Below are 19150 nucleotides of genomic sequence, written 5' to 3'. Positions count from 1 at the left end.
CAATATTGTTCGTTGTCGATTCATAGAACTTTGTATTTATGATAATTAACTGTTCATATTATAAATCACTCTATAAAGATCGTTTCTACAAAAAAATCAATTAAAACTAAGTTCATTTAGACATCGAACTGTACAAAAATAGATGAACAGAATTGGTAAAAGCATAATGAATGGTCTATGTATTTGCTATAATAGATTGACTAAACGATCTTAATTTTAATTCATTTTTTGTAGAGATGATCTTTACAATATAATTCATAATATGAACGGTTCTGATCATAAATACAAATCTCTATGATTTAGACCTGAAGAGTTTTGATTAGAAATTCCTACTCATCGAGTAGCTAACCTTTCTTCTTATCTCATCATTAATTGTCCTGATTAAGTACTAAAACTACAACTTTGTACTTAAATATTCTGGGTGTTTCCTTTTCTTAAGGAAAATATTGGAAAGTCGAACAGACTTTCATTCTTCTTTACTACACAAACAAATGTGGGATGGAAATAAACGACTGTTCATTAGAGAAATACTATTGACCTTCACAGCATTTCCAAACAAGGGATATATATTTATATATATATATATATGTATGTATGTATGTATGTATGTATATATTTATTTATTTGTTTTGGAAAACCAAATTTGCTATCAGTAACATCCGACTCAAAGTGGAAGTCTGACTTCACAATGTAAATATATTTTTTTAAATACTAATTGTTTTCTCTAATCATATCTTTTATTCTTAGACGTGGATGTCTTGATATTTTAATAAACGATATATATTTTTTTAATCATAGTCTCCCGTTAATCGATGGGAAATATGGTTTTCGACTAGCATGGCTATCAAGAATACCCGATGAATATGTGTGAGAAGAAAAATAATAAACAAGCTCTGTATTTTTTTCTTACATTCATATTTAATTAAGTAATGCTACATTTATTACATTTTTCATACCACATTTTTAATATAATATGGCTCACTAACATAAATAGTAAGTCCTATTTTTATTAGAAATAGGGTAAACTGCTGATTTCCCCCTACCATTAGTCTCATATATATTCCATTCAAATTATCGTTAACTCTTATCATGTGCACACCACGTGACTCTCCTTTGAAGACAAAAATGTCACTTCGCTAGACCTTTAGATACAAAAGCTATAGAATTACACAGATTTGCACATGTCAACATTTTAGAAATCTAAGGTTTTCAATTATTTAAAAGAACAAAGTGACCAGACTACCTTCATATGTTGCGTACATACTTCCATTTAACATAAATTTGAATGAAATGAATGAAAACTTAACAGCATGGGGGAAATTGGCCAAAAAAACTAGTTTGAGTCCTTAATTTTCCAATTTAAAAGTTTAGGAGAAAATCGAAAGTTAAGTAAAAGTTCAACAAAAAAATCGGCAATTTACTCTTAGAATATAATACAAATGGGATAAGAATAGTAATTTTGTATTATTTATATGGGTAATGCTAGGTAGACTAAATTTGTAGACAAAATTTTGGAAACTAAATGATATGAAAGTTGATGATTGATTTATTACTTAAACGTTGATAAATGTGCTTATTTTTATTGGTAACATATCATTTAGTTTTGACAAATATAATTTTCAAATTTAGTATTCCTAATATTATCCTATTTATATTGATGATTTTCGTTTCATTTATTCAATTTGATGCTAAAAATAAAGAAATAGTGGATATGACAAATCCGGCAACTATGTGTACGTTATTCATCCGCATCGTTGACATCCCTATATCGAACGTCCCCTAATAACAGAGAGCTCACGGAGAAAACCCATCAAAAGCCAAACTGGCCACGTGTACGGTGACTAATAACAGGGCCATAAACATAATGGTAGAGAGCTCCGTAGTAGACATTGCCACCCAAGCTCACCAATATCTTTCTCATAGCCCAGTCCTTCACAGTCTTATTTCTCAGGAAAAAAATAAAATAAAAAGTAAAAAGAAAAGGAAATTCTGTGTTCCGGCGCGGGAAAATCGCACCGGCGAAGGTACTCTTTCCTCTCATTCTTCTCAATTTCTAGGTTTTGGCCTCCATTTTTCTGTGTATCGTGCTTATATACATATAATTTGCGTATGTATAGGTTATTGAAAATTCAGTTTGATCGCTTTGAGCTCTGCGTATTTTTCTCAATCTGTGTCGTCACTGCGCGCTCTATGTGATCGAAGATCAATTTTTTAGGGTTTTTGTTTTTGCAGTGTGCAGATTGGTCGAGCAGAGGCTCCTGAGCTTGGAGCTTGGAGTTGCATGGTTTGGGTTTGACAGAGAGTGGAGTGTGGGAAAAGCTGAGGTGGACAGTGAGGGAGCGAGTTCATTGAGCTGTGCTGTGGTGACTCAGTGAGCCTTTTTCAAAAAATGGTAGACTCTGAACTCTGATTGAAGCTTTTTGATGCCAATGTCGTGTCGAAATTTTTGGTTTATCTTTTTTGGGGTTTTTGATACCATTGCACCTGAGAGGTATCGGGCTTTTGATAAATCGTGGTGCTGCCTGTTTTGCAGCTTTTTTCTCTGTGTGCTTGTTTCTTTTTTCTATCTATTTTCAGGTCGATGATCTTCTTTGTGTATGTAAAATAGGTGTTTTCGTGTGCGTTGGTTCTTTGAGAATTAATTAATCGTATCTTTGCGTTGTTGATATTTTCAATCTGATCTGGGAACCCAATCTTGTTTTGATTGTTTGAAAACTGTGAATTTTTAATGAAAAATGACAACTGGCTTATATGCCGAATGGAAAGCCATGTGCTTTTTGTACAGAGTTATGGTATTTGATCTCTACACGCTTGACTTCTGGTGATCAGACTGAAAATGATCTGTAATTTCCTTGCTACATTATTTACTAATTTACATTCATAGAATTCAATTTAAAGGATGGATTCTTTTGCGACGGTAAGGTGGGTATGTGAGTAGCTATATCCAGTGATTCTGGACCTCAACGTTTGCATTTGGGCGACCAAAAAGAACTAGATATGCATTATCCATGAGCATCTGTTTTCTTACTAGAATACATTTTTGGTTATTACTGACTGTTAATTGCATAATGCTTCTTAGTAATTTGCTTCAATGTCAAACTTATTGAAAAACATTATTGAGAGAAATTGTCATCTAAGTAAAAAAAAAGAACTTAGTTAGCAGCTTTCAAGAGTTTAGGTTTGATACCAGTTACGTTGAGTAATAGTAAGATCAGAATACTTGAATAAATTTGCAGTGACCAGTTAAGCATCCTTGCAACTTTGGATTATAGAATAACTTGTCTAACTTAGACCGCTTTGTGTGTGGGATCAACATCAAGCGCTGAAAGATTTCCCTCTTCTATAGTAAAAATTTGTAAAAACAATTGAAAAAAAAAGTGAGCTAACATTGGATTATTAGAAGTATATGAGATCAATTCCTATCAAGATTCTAGTATCTTGTACTTATTAGCTAAAGGTACACGAGCTAACATAGGATTTCTGCATTTATTGATATTTCATTTCATTACTTTTTGAAGGAATTTTCTTCTCATAGCTCGCTAAGTACAGCTAGTAAGAAATAAATTTACTTACGAAGCGCATATTTATGCTTTGATAATTATGTTATTTTCTTAACAAATTATTTTACTTAGCATATTGGTGAAGAAATCTAATCATGGTTAGATGTATCTGATCATACTAGCTCAGGAAGCTTTATCTAATGGGGACCGATGTGATACAAAGCTTTATCAAATAAATGCCTAATAATTTCCTTAGAAGAGTTTCCATGATTAACAGCAACTTGCTGTTCTTTTTGCTAAATCCAGCCTCTATTGTTGTTATTAATACCAAATGTGTTGGTTCTTATTGTTATTTTAAAATGATTTTTGTAACAATTAGTTTTGGAAACCATGCATATTAGGAAGTTGTTCTTTGACGCTTTGAATTGCCTACAGCTCCGTAAGGCAAAATTTTCTTTCTCTTCCATCATAAAATGATTTCTCTCCAAGTCCTTTTGCATTATGTAGGAAAAGATTTGATGCTTCTGAGCATAACTGATTTGGACAGACATAAGAAATTATTAATAATTTCATTGTTACAGCCAGGACCTGGTTTGTTAGCACCACTGCCAATATTCTTCTGAACGGGATTAATTTTTTGGTAGTCCATTTTGTGAAATCCACTGATATGTGAAATGATAAAATGCATTTGGTTGTCTAGGAAAGCATCTCTGGTGGGAGTTAAAAAATCTATAAAAATAAGCTGTTAGTGAATCGTGTGTGTATCTTCTTGGAAGATATGAATCACGTGTAATTTCTTTTGATCGCTCTTAAAATTCAACATTAAGTGGTGCTGTAGAACGATCTGTTTATCCTTCTGTCTTCATATACATGTCTCCTCTATTTTCAGATGCTATTATTTTAATGAATATGCTTATGTTTAGAAAGCTACTGTTCTTATTTTAACATTTTGTCATTCAATCTAAACAGTAATTTTCTTTGGCAGTCTTTCCAACCCAAAAGTTTGTGGACTCCAAGAGATTCTAGCTGTCTAACTGATGGAGAGATGGGTTATGATAATTCTTCCAGATTAGATTCAAAGCGTGGTCACCAGTGGTTTATGGATTCCAATGGGCCGAAGCTCTTCAACAACAAGAAGCAAACAATGGAGGCTGTTAATGGCAGGCCAGTTTCAGATATGGGTTATGACAATCCTTCCAGATTAGATCAAAGCAAGGTCACCCGTGGTTTGTGGATTCCAATGGGGTGGAGCTCTTCAACAACAAGAAGCACGCAATGGAGGCTGCTAATGGCAGGCCAGTTTCAGGAGTTCCACATTTGGCTATTTCGCCGTGGGAAAATACTTCAGGGTTTCAGTCAGTTCCAGGGCAATTCTCTGATCGGCGTTTCGGATCTGAGCCAGTACGGCCAGTCAACCCAGGTGAGAGGAACATTCAATCTGTTGGAAATGGACATATGAATTTGGGAAGAAAGGGTTTTGAGAATCAATATCGAAATGATCCGTCAGTGGGTTTGTCAATGTCTAACTCTATCGAAGACCAATCATCATGTCTCAGTTTTGGTGGACTCAGAAAAGTTAAGGTCAATGAAGTTAGGGACTCTGAGAACATCATGTCTGCGTCAATGGGGCACTCCTACATTAGAGGAGACAACAATACAATTTCAGTGAGTACTGCATATAATAAGAGCAATGACAACACCATATCTTTGGGTCCGACTTATAATAATGGCGAAGAGAACGGAATCTCAATAGGCTGCCTTTAATAAAGCAGATGACAACTTCATTTCAATGGGTCACGCCTACAGTAAGGGAAATGGGAATTTCATATCGATGGCGCAAAATTATAACAAGGGCAACAATGGTAACTTATCAATGGGTCCGCCCTTTGCCAAGGAGGATGGAAGTTTTATATCAATAGGCCAGTCATGTGAAAAGGGAGAGGGCAGTTTCATATCATTAGGTAGATCCTACAACAAAGGTGATGAGAATTTTATTTCTATGGGTGCAACATATGGTAAAGCAAACGAGAATTTCATCTCGATGGCTCCCACCTATGATAAGCAGACTGATAATATTACATCAATGGGTCCGGCCTATGACAAGGCTGATTCGACTGTTGTACCAATTGGTCCTCCCTTTGATAAAGGAGTTACCAATTCTATGTGTCATAATTACAATAAGAATGACAGCACCCATCTCTTTTGGAAGTTTCCATGATGAACCCGAGACAAATCCTTCTGGCGGGATCATCAACAACTATGATTTGCTGACGAGTAGTCAGAACACGGCTCAGCAGTCAGAAGAACTTGGCCTGAAGGATCCAGTTCAGTCACATACAGATCCAAATGTAGGTGAAGCTCTGCAAGTTGATTCTAAAACTGATACGGTTCCAAAAATTAAAGAGCCAAGGACTGCTAGGAAAGCTCCTCCAAACAACTTCCCTTCAAATGTCAAAAGTTTGTTATCAACTGGCACGTTTGATGGTGTTCCAGTGAATTATGTTTCCTGGTCCCGGGAGGTAAGCTGATAACTATTGATCGTTCTGATTCTTTTGACAGGTGATTAATTTTCTGTAATAATTCCTTGATTTGACTTGTATATGTTATCTGCAGAAAAACCTCAAAGCAACCATAAAAGGGGCCGGGTATCTATGTTCCTGCGATCAATGCAATCACACAAAGGTAATGAACTCTTGTTAGATTCAACTGCTTTGAAGTAAGACACAACGAATTGATCCTCATATCTTTCAAAATTGTAACTTAGGGAAGTGCTTTATTAACAGTGTAGAAAAATTAAAAAGAAATGTTTCATTTAGCTGTATGCTGTGAGAGTCGCACGTATGGTAACCAGGGGGGTTTGCATCTATACGTGTAGTGTGGTGGTTGGGCCTCCCACCCTATTTGTTCCATGATCTATTGCTCTACTGGAGCTACCCACTTTGATCAATTAGCTTTCGATCTGCAATTTGTAACTTAGTTCGAACGTTTAATTATATCATGCAGTCTCTTAATGCTTATGAGTTTGAGCGTCATGCTGGTGCCAAGACCAAACATCCCAATAATCACATCTACTTTGAGAACGGAAAGACCATTTATGCAGTAGTCCAAGAGCTGAAGAACACTCCTCAGGACATGCTGTTTGAGGCCATTCAAACTGTGACAGGGTCTCCTATTAATCAGAAGAATTTCCGCATCTGGAAAGGTGATGAATAATTTTAGATGATTTTTTGGAGTGACCTGCTTAACACAATTTCTCTCATACAATCTCTATGTTTGCCTTTTTCAGCATCATATCAAGCCGCAACCCGAGAACTTCAGCGTATCTATGGAAAAGATGAAACTGCTGTACCTTCTTGACATCGGAATTTTCCTCATCAACTTGTTAGGGGGTTAAATTGAGATGTGATCATGCATGGCAGCAATGCAGCGTACAGATTATAGTAAATTACTAAGTTATAGACACCTCGATTTGAATACTGCATTTGGTGGATGGTTTACAGGTATTTCGCCGTTTGAAACAGTTCATATAAAAATAGAATTTTGGATTTTGGACAGTTTATTATCTGTTACTTGATATTGTGTGAACGTTTGTTTTGCTCTCTGAAAAATGTTTTGAAGTAACCATGCTGAGTTGGCCGCTTTCCAATTGAAGAAGCATTGTCTTCAGGCTGATAGATGATGCAGCCTCTCTGTGGAGGCTAACTATTGTTTATGTTGGTTATCTTAGTCTTGCCATTAATTAAATAAATTTGAGGTTCATATTCACGTGTTATAACATGAGTGCGTTGGATATTTATTGACATATTAAAGTATAAACTCGTTGTCCAATTATGTTTTAACCGTGAACTTATTATGCCAAGTGGTAAACTAGTTACTCGTGACTTTGGGTCTAGCGGACCAAGGGCATGAAACTTTTACAATTACATACTTTTATGGCTTATTTTTACATACGTCCTGTAACTTTATTTTGATCTTACTTTGCCCTCTATAACTCTAAAGTCATCACTTTACTTTCTAAAACTCAAAATTCGTTCAACTTCTGCTCAGCTAAAACAAGGGAACCCATAATTGCAGTAGTTACTGTGCCTAAGGGGTTAAAAGAAGAATAGTAAATAGGCCCCTTTTCTTTGTTTACCGCTCCCATGATATAATAATTAACCCCAGAGAGTATTGCCTGCGGCAAAACCAATTATGTGAATGTAAATTACAATTTGTCGATTCAAGCATTTAAAAAAAAAATGTTGCATAAAAATTTCTTACCCCCTTAAAAGATGCTAAAAGTTTGATTAGGGTTTTCCCGTTCCAAGAAAAGGGTAGGTATTGGACCAGGCCCCAAAAGCTTGTAAAAGCAATGAGGAAGAGCTCACAAGGGTATGATCTTAGCATAAAAGCCTGCACTGATTAGAATTAACCATCATATTTTTACTTTTTACTTGGACAATCAAGAAAAATATAGAGTTTTTTATATTTATACTTCAAAAAATATCATTTTCACACTTTCATACATCTACGAAAAAATAAGAGAAGAATTTTGGAATGTTAATAATAGTTTTCAGAAAAGTATAAAAATGTGATCTATGGTGTAGATTTAAGAGCCCCTACCTGCAAAATGATGAAACAAAACCAGAAGAAACAAGATGCTGCAGTCACGAGGGCACTCTTAATGAGGTCTTTAGGGTTTGAATCACTTCGCAATTGGTGATAAACATAGTTTAGACGTTTGCCCCTTGTCCATGGAAATTTAAGTTTCGGTCCTTTCACCAGAGTCAATATAATAGCTCCCCCAACTATGACTATAGTCCCCACTACCTTTGCTTGGCTATGAAGTTTCCTAATGTTCACTTTCTCTGCAAAACCCTTATAAATTCAACTGCTTAAAGTGTGCGTTTTGTCTGTGTGTGACAAATGCAATTGCAGGAAAATATTGAACATGACGGATGTGGATACTTCAAATAAGGTCGTTTAGAGTTGCTTAGCCAAACGTTAACATTACGCTTAACGGTTAAGAATCTTACTCGCGAGGTCATGTTCGGCTGCAATTTCTTGGTGCTTAATCTTGACGATTAGTAATATTTTCTAAACATGACTGCCTAACAATAGAAGATTGTTCTGCATGGATATCGAAAGAGCAAACAAACCTATCCAAAATAAGAGCAAAAGGAGAAATGAAAACAGTTGCAATAGCCATTGTATAGACTAAGAATACAAAATGGTTCATTCCCTGGTTTAGAGCAAGACTAGCAATTACGTTCTGACCTGCATAGCCACACTGCAAGAGAATCACAGCTATGAGTAGCTTTGCCCGACAGATTAGGTTAACCAAAGACTCACTAAACATTGTCCTAATCTGCTTTTGTCTCTCTAATCAAACCATGAAACAAAGCTTATGAGCTATGTGAGGTGTAGAGGCCATAAACGATTCATTATATAGACTCCTAGCCTCAGATTTTTTTCAAATTCAAGTACTCAATCGATGCAGTGAATTCGAAAACGATTTCTTAAGAAAGATATAACTCCATTTTCTGCATAACATCGAAATCGGAAAATATGGTAGGGTTTGGCACTTTGCCAAATTTTGATTGTCCAAAAACATTGTTAGTGGGAAGAAAGGTTAACTGCACTGAGCAATTTATGGCAACCAAGTCAGAGATTTAGTTGGTTTTTATTCTTTCCAATAATAATAATAGTAGACAAAGAAGCTGTTCAAGCATTGTACTAGTGAGTAGTGGTGATCTACAAACATTTTACCTGATTAAAACTAAATTATTTCATGATTAGGCTAATTATTGGCCGGTAGCTGGAAAATGAGTCCTGTGAAAACGACCCTTTAGCAACAACCCAACCTACCACCACCCCCCCCCCCCCCCCAACAAAAAAAAAAAAAAAAAAAAGGATTTCAACCCTTCAAATATGAAAATCCGAGAAATTAGAAGTAGAGGAAGTAGGAAGTCGGATCAAATAAACTCCTAGTTGATGTGATCCTTATTTTTTGATATTTGATTATTGATTACTAGGGAATCTCACACTTTAATTATTGTTTGTGTGTTAGTAAACGCACAGGAAAGTAAAGAAGTGAAATGATCAATTTTCATACTCATATTTTCCTAAATGCATGGAACTTAAGAATCAAAATCATTCCAATTCCTATATTTTGTTAAAAAACTTGCCCTAAGTTTCCTATACACCTGTTCCATAATCAATTAAACTACTTATTATCTTCTATGATTTTGATCGTCTCACACTAGACTACTAGCTAAACTTTGGTAAAGTTAACTTGTAAGTTGTAAATATGTGATGAGGATTAATTCGATCGACTTTTCGAGGCAATACTACGTAGAATCCGTCGAATCCCTAGGAGCTTGGATGGGAGTAACCCCTCACAATTTTGGCAATTAAAATAGGTCTCGTGCTTTGCTAGTTGAAGAGTGCAAGCAAACACCAGTGCACTTGCTAGTCGTCTCAAATCAACTATCATCATTAGTATTAGTTAAGTCATTTAAAAAAGTTGTCATTTAACTTTTGAGGACATTTGTTGGAAGCATGTCTTTAGGGAAGTCAATTTTCTAGTGGATGTGATAACTAGCGTCGGTTATTCGGTTGCTGATTTTCATGTTTGGGATAGAATTCTTCCTTCGGTGGCCTGACCTTCCTATTTGACTGTACCAAAACTGGTACTAACGTTTATTGTTGTACATTTTAGTGCATTTGCAGCGCCTATTTAAGGAGTTGAGACTAATCTATATCAGGAGCCCTTTGGTTCCAGCATTGCTAACAATTCACTTCAGCATGACTTGACCTACTCATTGAAAAAATCTATTAATTTCTGTGTTTATCTCTTATCAAGTGAAATTTGATATTACTGATTCTTGTTAATCTCGGTTTTAAATTGCCAGCTTTACATCAAATAACCATGGACTCAATCATGCATATATTGGGTTTGATACATATATAAAGGATGTAACATTATACTAAATTAACTTTTGGCTTTGCATGAAATTTGTTACAGATTGAAAATTCAAATTCCAAGTAGTTATTATAAAGTATTTTGCTCTTCCTCCTTAAGATAAATATATCAGCTTCTTATTAGTAACATCAATGGCCACATATATCTGAAGTCAGTATCCTGTCCATGCAGTGTAGTATTTGTTAAATAGTCGTAGCCAATTCCATGTTATCATTTTTTACTGACTTAGATGGAAGTTGATCCTTGCTTTTCCCCCATAGAACCATATAAAGGCCAATCACAATGACTAGTGCTCCAATAACTCTGTAAAAATACAAATTTGCTTTGTTAACTCCACATTTTTTTTTCTGTAGGAAAATATGCACAACTAAACAAGTTATAAACTTTTAATCTTCGAATAAAGAAACACTTTTAATAGTTTAAAACCGCAGGGACAATAACCAGCAAAAAAGGAGCACTACATGCGATTTACATACGACTTAATTATTGTATGTTTAGTGTCCCTTGATTCTATTGTTTGTTAGAAAGTTTGTAATAATGCAGTTCCATTTGTACATATTTCATTTTCCCATTTTATTCTTCTTTATTTTGTATTTTTGTTTTGAAAAAGCTAAATAAATGCAAGGTGCTCCTAGTAGAAAAGAGAGATTGATGCTAAATTACCTTCCCAGGTACATGATCTCAGCTAAAATGAAGGAGCTCATAACGGCTACAATAATCGTGATTAGGGGACTAAAAGAAGTCACAAAAACAGGTCCTCTTTCCTTCATTACCATTCCCTGAATGTAATAAGCGATCCCTGAACACATTATTCCCTGCATCAAAAGATCTTCAGGCTGTAATATATAAACTAGTAAAGTATATGTATGTATAGAAATATATGTGTGTGTGTATCTACTAATTAATAAAACACTCATTGTCAACTAAAACCCTATGAAATTACCAATTTAACGCTCTAATTAAAACAGAACATGAATAAGAAATATAGGGTAGAAATGTAATTTCACACAACCAAATTTTGCTTTTTTTTTTTTTTCAAAGCCTCACCAACATGTGATCCTAACATATCTCTATTTAAAAAATAAAAATCTTCCCACTCCCACATTTTCTATCACTCCCTTCCTCTCTCTTCTATTTCAAAAACAAAAATAAAAAAATTAACGATCCAGACCACATCGAACCTTATAAAAATGGGGAGATTAGTTGTGGGGTCCAAACCACATTGAACTTTAACGATCTAGACCATCTATTTTTTAAGTTACCCTCATAGATCATCCTTGCAAAATATTAGTCAAATCAGAAATATTTAAGACATCTAATTGGATTCAAAAAAATTAACGAATATTTTGTTACAACAAACAATGAATTTTTATCTTGATAATTACATAGGCAAATTATTCGGATTTAATTGAATTTTTGCAAGGATGATCTATGAGTCGAGACTTATAAAATAGATGGTTTGGATTATTAAAGTTCGATGTGAAGTGGGCACCACACCTATCCCTATTTTTTTGAAAAAATGGAGATCCCTTTGCACACATATATGTGTGTGTGTGTGTGTGTGTATGTATGTGTATGTATGTATATATATATATGTATGTATATGTGCGTGTTTGTGTGGGCGCACACGCGTGCGAGTATGTATATATACATATAGATATACATATATATATGCGTGCGAGTGTGTGTGTATATATATATATATATATATATGGATGTATATGTGTGTGTTTGTGTGCGCGCATGCGTGTGTGCGCGAGTGTGTAGTATGCAACAATATTTTTTATCAGACAGCTTGGGGTTAAATTACGAAGTTCTTACAGAATAAACAGCAGCTAACAACTTAGAATCGAAGTGTATGGACCAAGATGTAGGGTTATTCCATTCAAAAGCTACGGCCACCGCAGAGCCTTGAACCGTGCCCACCAAGCATATCCAAGCTGTTAAGGAGAGCTCAGCAGGGTATGACTTTAGTGTAATCGCCTACAAAAGCCTTGATTAGTATTGTTAAGCTATATCCCCTGATCAATATTGTACTTGTAATCTTTGTAAAGAAAGGAAGAACAACAAAGAGTTTCACAGAGAAAGAGAGAGAGAGAGAGAGAGAGAGAGAGAGAGAGAGAGAGAGAGAGAGAGAATGAAGAAGAACAATCTTGACTCTTAGTGAAGAAGCAATACATGAGGTTAGATTTACATAGTCGTCAACAATACAAGTACATCAACTAACTGATTCTCTAAAATTGTAACAAGTGTCTCAATCATAATAACTACACACATACTCTAACAAGTGTCTCAATCATAATATACTCTAACAAGTATGACACTGAGAGTGATAATTATGTATTAGCATAGTTACTTATGTCAATTGTCACGCCCCGATCCCGACATACGTCCAGGATCAACGTAAGATGTCACCAAATAACCATACATCTATCATACCCCACTTCCAGGATACGGGCCAAACACAACTCACGATCCAAAAGCATAGTAATTTTTTTGTATACTTTATGGCTGCATCTAACCTCCTCGTTAAACTACCTACGTACCCTAAATAAGGATCAAGTCATTCGTAGTTCGTCATTCACTACAATTCGACATATATCACAATCTGTTCAAGCCGAAAGGCATAACATTCCTCAATCAATTATTAGAACTTGGCAAGCATGAAATTACTAGACTCAGGGCTAAATAACAACCCACATGAAAATCAAGATTTCCAATTCATCCGTCATATAAATAACTATGTTTCAACATAAAAGCGCAATTCATAGCATGTAATATATCAAAGAATCAACAAAGCACAGTAGTATTCTCTAGTCACATTGATCAACTAATCTAATTGTATTAATAACAATCATATCCAACATCATTCCACAATCACTTCAATTAATCAGTCCCAAGAATCAGAGATGCACTATATTAACATTTAACTACATTAATCAGTCAACAAGATTAAATATCAATGCACGAAATTTAATAAAGGAATTCTACATAATTCTCTGCCTAGATTCCAAGTAATAACATGATAATTCTAATTTATACACATAACGACTAATGTGAGCAATTCCTACTCACTTAAATCTAAGGTCGAACTAACTTTATGGAAATGAGCAAGAGTAGGAATTCCAGACCACTCAACGGAATCCCACGAAATATAATTGCCTTCGGAATGTACCAAGTACAACTAATCCTTATCACCCCTAGAATGCGTATGGTCCCCCAACACGGATATACCAAGCAGAACCATATGCATAGTCTAATAACATAGATAGTGATCACCCAACGCAGATATACCAAGTATGATCACCCCTAACAGTCCCCCAATGCGAATATACTAAGCAAGACTATATCCTATAGCTCTAGGTAATGATCACCCAATGCTGATATACCAAGCATGATCACTCCTAAAATGCATATGGTCCCCCAACGCGGATATACCAAGCAGAACCATAGCATAATTTCATCGTGCAGGTAGTGATCACCCAACGCGATATACCAAGCATAATCACCCCTAAAATACATATGGTCCCCCAACACGGATATACCAAGCAGGACCATCCATGTACCACTGCTACATGGTGCAGTAAATTCAACACACCACTTACCCTATACCTCAACCCCTATAAGTTGCAACGTAGTCACCTGTACCATCAACTTCTCATGGCCACCAACAAATATGTCACACAAGCATATAAGTTTTACATAATACATCTAATAGGATTCTAGGATCACATTGTCATAACATTTATTATACTTATCATTCACATTAGGCTTTTTAGCCAAAATGGTCCTCGAGATTTGCATAACACATCACTTTGGTCTCTGAGATTGAAAATCAATAGAAATGGTCCCAGAGATTGTCCACCATCCATTATTTTGGTCCTTCCGTTAAAAACTCTGTTAAGTATCCAGGAGCTCTTGGCCGAAAGTTTGGGCAATTTTCAAAGCTTCGTAACTCAATCTTTTCTTAACCAAATTCGACTCATAATATATCAAAATAAAGATATAAAAGTGTAGAATAAGATTCTACCTATTTGGAAGCCCAATAGTTTTTGGAGATGGCCAAAAAATAGCCTGAAAGGTGACTAGTCCATGGAAAAATTGGAAAATACGCCAAAAACTGGGTAAACTTTAAACGTTCATAACTTCTTCAATACTGAACGAAATCGAGTGATTTAAAAAATAAAAATCATACTTCTCGATGAGATGAAGAGAATACCTTTCTCAAAGGCTAAATCGTTGTGGTTTGGCAGGAAAATGGCTCGAAAGTGGTTGTCTTGGTCTCAAGTTAGCCACTTTCAAGTTGTTTTTAGGCCAAACCACGATAATTTAGCCATATAGAAAGGTACCATTCTCTTTGTCTCATTGAGAAGTATGATTTTTATTTTTGAATCACTCAATTTCGTAGAGTATTGAAGAAGTTACGAATGTTTAAAGTTTACCCAGTTTCCGGCGAGTTTTCCAGTTTTTCGGCCGACCAGTCACCTTTCAGGCTATTTTCCGGTCATCTTCGGCAACCATTAGGCTTCTAAATAGGTATAATCTTGTTCTATACTTTCTTATCTTCATTTTGATATGTTATGGGTCGAATTTGATTAAGAGACAATTGAGTTACGAAGCTTTGAAAATTGCATTAATTTCCGGCCAAAAGCTCCCAGACACTTAACGGAGTTTTTAACGAAAAACCAAAATAATGGATGGTGGACAGTCTCAGGGACCATTTCTATTGATTTTCAATCTCAGGGACCAAAGTGATGTGTTATGCAAATCTCAAAGACTATTTTGGCTAAAAAACCTTCACATTATTAAGAAGATAAATAAACACATATACATCACAATATGACATCCCATACACATAAACCGATGTATATATAATCTGGGATAACTCACTAACCAATAAAGGCTCACTAAGACCTACATAGTCTCTAGTAATACTGGTTTTTAATATTAAATATCAATTCGTAGCATATTAGCCAAAACTAAAGTCTCTGTCAAATGTGGGGTCCACAACCTTATACAAGTCAATCTAGAACATCCGCCCATGGATTTCTTATTCGTAACTTCCCAAGGGTCTTATTTATCTTCTAGAACAATATTCTAAAATTTTGGAACGATCCAACGGTCTGATCTCTGCCAATTGCTAGAATTAGGTTGCTATCAACATTTGGTTTTACAAACTTAGAAATTCAATTTGGGAAGATTCGTACGTCGGATTTCCAATCCGTTAGTTCCTATGGTCCTCAAATATTACGTATTCTAACATATCAAGGTTCGGCGACAACCCAACGGTTGGGACATCATTTCATTTAATGTCCAAGTGGCGGCCTTTAACAAAACTATAGTCATACGATGAGATTTCATCAATCGAACGTCACATATGAAATCAAGGTATCCAAATCACTCGTCGGAAAATTCAACTATTTCCAAAAATTACCAAATTTTACATAAATGAAGATCTTAATGCGTAAAGCAAGTTTTATATTTGTGACCAAGTCCAATTTGGTCGGAAAAGGCCTCAAATTGGCTTGCACCCGTCGCAAAACCCTAGAATGGGTGAGCTTCGATTCTCCTTCCTCGATGTTCCGATGCCCCTACCACTAGTTGGTCTTATTTCTTGGTCCAATGGGAGTTGATTAATGGTGGTGGTGGGTGGTGTAACTCGCTGGAATGACGAGATCGATGTCGAGTACCTCTGATGCTCCGGTGAAGTTCCTCGTGATTTTGGACCCAAAACCCTTCGATCTTGGGCGGGAATGGTAAAGGGGAGGTTGTGGAAGAGGTTGCAGGTGGTGGATGAGTGAGTTTGGCCTGAAAAAATGGCAAAAATGGTCGGAAACCACTCTGGGTCGAACGGGTTGGGTGCGTGTGTCTGGGTCGACGGGAAGGGGAGGTATTTTCTCTCCCTTCCTAATTGATCCCCCCTCCTCACTAATTTCTGATTGCTCCTTAAACAATAAGTTGATTGGGACTCTTTCCCACAAGGTGGGAGTTTAATTAATTTCTAGTCTAAAATTCAATAAAAGAAAGAAAACGATTTTGGATGTCCATATCTTTTCCGTTGTAATCCCGATTCGCAAACGGCTTTCGCCTATACGCTCGTGGTTTCGAGATTTATTCGAAAATATTAATTGTGACCTCAAAAGGTCAACGAATTTTAAAGAATTAATTTCCAAACTTCAAACTTTGTAACTAGTTAATTAAAATATAAATTCAAATAAATTAATATAAATTTCCGAAAAATAATATAAAATCTCAATAATACATATAACAGTGAAATCCAGGAACAGGATTTCACATCAATAGTCGTGGTTTGTTACTTGCATGTTACTCCAAGTAAAGATATCAACTCTCAATCTACTTATACTTTTTTCTAATGTTGAAAGATATTTCAAGTTCGAATCTCGAGAATTTCAGTTGATTAAAAAAAATTGCATTAAACTTTAGAGACTTACTAGGAGATTGACGAAACCAGCCCAGCAGAAACATCCCGCTGCAACCATGATAGCTCCCTTTATATGATCTTGATGATCTGTGGAAACTGTAGATTCGTGATGGGGATTTCTTCTTGTCCACGGAAAATTCAACATGGGTCCATTAATTAGAGTCAGAAGCATGGCTCCTCCCACCGTCACTAGGGTCCCCAATATTTTTGCCTGGCTATGCAGGCTTCTCAAATTAATCTTCTCAAGCCTAACATTAATACCAGACAAATTAAATAATTCCACATTTTCCTGAACCATGCAAACAAATTAGGGCAATATATACAATAGGAATATATATATGATATACGGTGTGTTGTGTGTGTGTTAATTAAATATACCTGAAAACCCAAGCCATTATGAATGCAAAAGCAGGAAGGACATTGTACAGAGCAGATGTAAAAGTTGCTGTTGTAAGCTTCATCCCGGTATAGGTCAAGTTCTGGTCCAGTACAGGCCTAATAATAATTAAGAGTGAGATCATCACTTGATTAGTTTGATTTTCCAATATGTTTAAAAAGATAAACAGTACTATATAATTAAAACATTATTTTTTTCAAACTCAGAAATAAGCTGAAAAATATGTGACTTAGTGGTCACGGTACTTAACTCTAAGAGGCCAAGCAAAACAATCTTACAAAAAATAGATAAGGTCATCTTTGGCCTTACTCTCCTGCAATAGAATAACTTCAGTGGATTAGTTTTCTTCATCTCTGAACATGTCAAATGCAAAAAAGATTACGACAGACAGAAAAGGAGGGTGACAGGGAGACGCACCTATCGAAGATAATGGCGAAAGGAGCTATAAAAACAGTGGCCACGGCGTGCCGATAGGCTACGAAGACCTGCGGGCTCATCCCACGGTTTAGAGCAAACTTTGAAATTATGAACAAACCTGCGTACCCAAATTGCAAGAAGGTGACAGCCATGAACGGCATCAGCCGAGTGAGCATCTGAGCCTTGGAGCACTTAGACATGCTGATCTTGTTCCAAAACTAGTTAGAAGTGTCTGGTGTGAAATGTTAGCTAGTGAGTGATGATCAGGGATGAGAAAAAAATGGAGAAGAAGCAGCAGTTACTTATAGGCATAGTAAATTATGTGCATCTCAATCTTGGTATTCTTAGGATTCCACGATAAGGTGTGCTAAACGGTAACATTCTGTGAAGAGAACCCATATTTCACCAAATTCAGCATCAAAACCTGTGGTACATCTTTTCAACACATCGAATATTATCCTTCGTTATCATATTATATGATTCATATCTTAGTAAGTAAGCAGTAATTAAATCATTGCTCCAAGTGATTAAGTCAAAATTTGGCTTAAACGTACGTGACTAGCATATCACAAAAGTGTATAGAGAGTAAGAGGTGCTGAAAATGGAATTAACTTTAATTCCCGACTAGGGTTAGGTCTTAGTGGTAGTTGTCTCCACTTGTTAGAGGATGTATATATCATGTTCACTACACTTAGAATACTTAATATATATTTATGATGAGTTTGATATATAATCATTATAGGCTCTATCTCGATAGTATAGTTTTGTTGTAGAAGCGTTTTTACGTTATAAAAGTATCTTATGTCCCATTTTTTTGTCAAAAACAAATTATATTCTTAATCTTTCTTCTTCTTTTTTCTATTAGCTTGATCTTTCTTGATTAGTAGCAGGCTCATTGCTGTAATGACTTCAATGATGAGAGACCTTACCCTGCTACGGGGTAAGATACGAGATCCAAATTACAATTAGTTAGGTGAAAATGAATAAGATTACTTATGACGTTTGCACACTACAATATGCATCGTTAGCAAATTCTTACATAGTTGGCGAATTTTCGAGCCTAACGCGTAAACAATACAACGGGATGACGTGGAGCATATGTAACCGTTTGGTTTTACACATAGAACAACCTAGCTCTGATATCATGAAGAAAGTTGGGGTTTCACCATAAAACTAATTGGCAATATGAGGAGTAGCCCAACCTCTTATAAGCTCATGTAATGATCCCTCCTCTCATCAATATGGGACTCATTCCCAACAATTTTGCTCTTCCTAGTCCTTTAGATATTTTTCTTTGTGGATAGTATTTATTCGATCATGTTACTCTCCTATTTCTCTCCATATTTTGAGAGATCTCATGGATGCATATGTAATTGGAGAATAATTTATTGTCCAAAATGGAGCACAATGTCTCAATCAAGCCATCATTT

At 35.7% G+C, this 19150-nt stretch overlaps 1 protein-coding gene and 1 non-coding gene across 2 annotated transcripts; one reads left to right on the top strand and one right to left on the bottom strand.

Moving 5' to 3' along the window:
* The first annotated feature begins 1880 nt into the window (after positions 1-1880).
* On the top strand, positions 1881-7259 carry LOC103930023. The gene is made up of 7 exons (XR_007260575.1): positions 1881-2024; positions 2233-2392; positions 4486-4664; positions 4796-6019; positions 6114-6182; positions 6504-6702; positions 6787-7259. It is a non-coding gene; the product is annotated as an uncharacterized LOC103930023 (transcript).
* A 3156-nt stretch (positions 7260-10415) lies between these two features.
* LOC103930022 (WAT1-related protein At2g39510) lies at positions 10416-18065 on the bottom strand. The gene is made up of 7 exons (XM_009339307.3): positions 17721-18065; positions 17554-17616; positions 17285-17401; positions 16917-17154; positions 12286-12447; positions 11128-11279; positions 10416-10767 (listed from the first exon to the last, which is right to left on the bottom strand). The coding sequence occupies exons 1-7, from the start codon at positions 17918-17920 to the stop codon at positions 10647-10649; spliced, it is 1053 nt and encodes a 350-aa protein (XP_009337582.2). The 5' UTR covers positions 17921-18065; the 3' UTR covers positions 10416-10646.
* Positions 18066-19150: the final 1085 nt, after the last annotated feature.

This window comes from the organism of the source record quoted next, unplaced genomic scaffold (genome assembly GCF_019419815.1).
Source record: "Pyrus x bretschneideri cultivar Hongxiangsu unplaced genomic scaffold, Pyrus_bretschneideri_v1 Contig32, whole genome shotgun sequence".
Lineage (NCBI taxonomy): Eukaryota > Viridiplantae > Streptophyta > Magnoliopsida > Rosales > Rosaceae > Pyrus > Pyrus x bretschneideri.
This window is presented reverse-complemented; position numbering and strand designations above follow the sequence as displayed.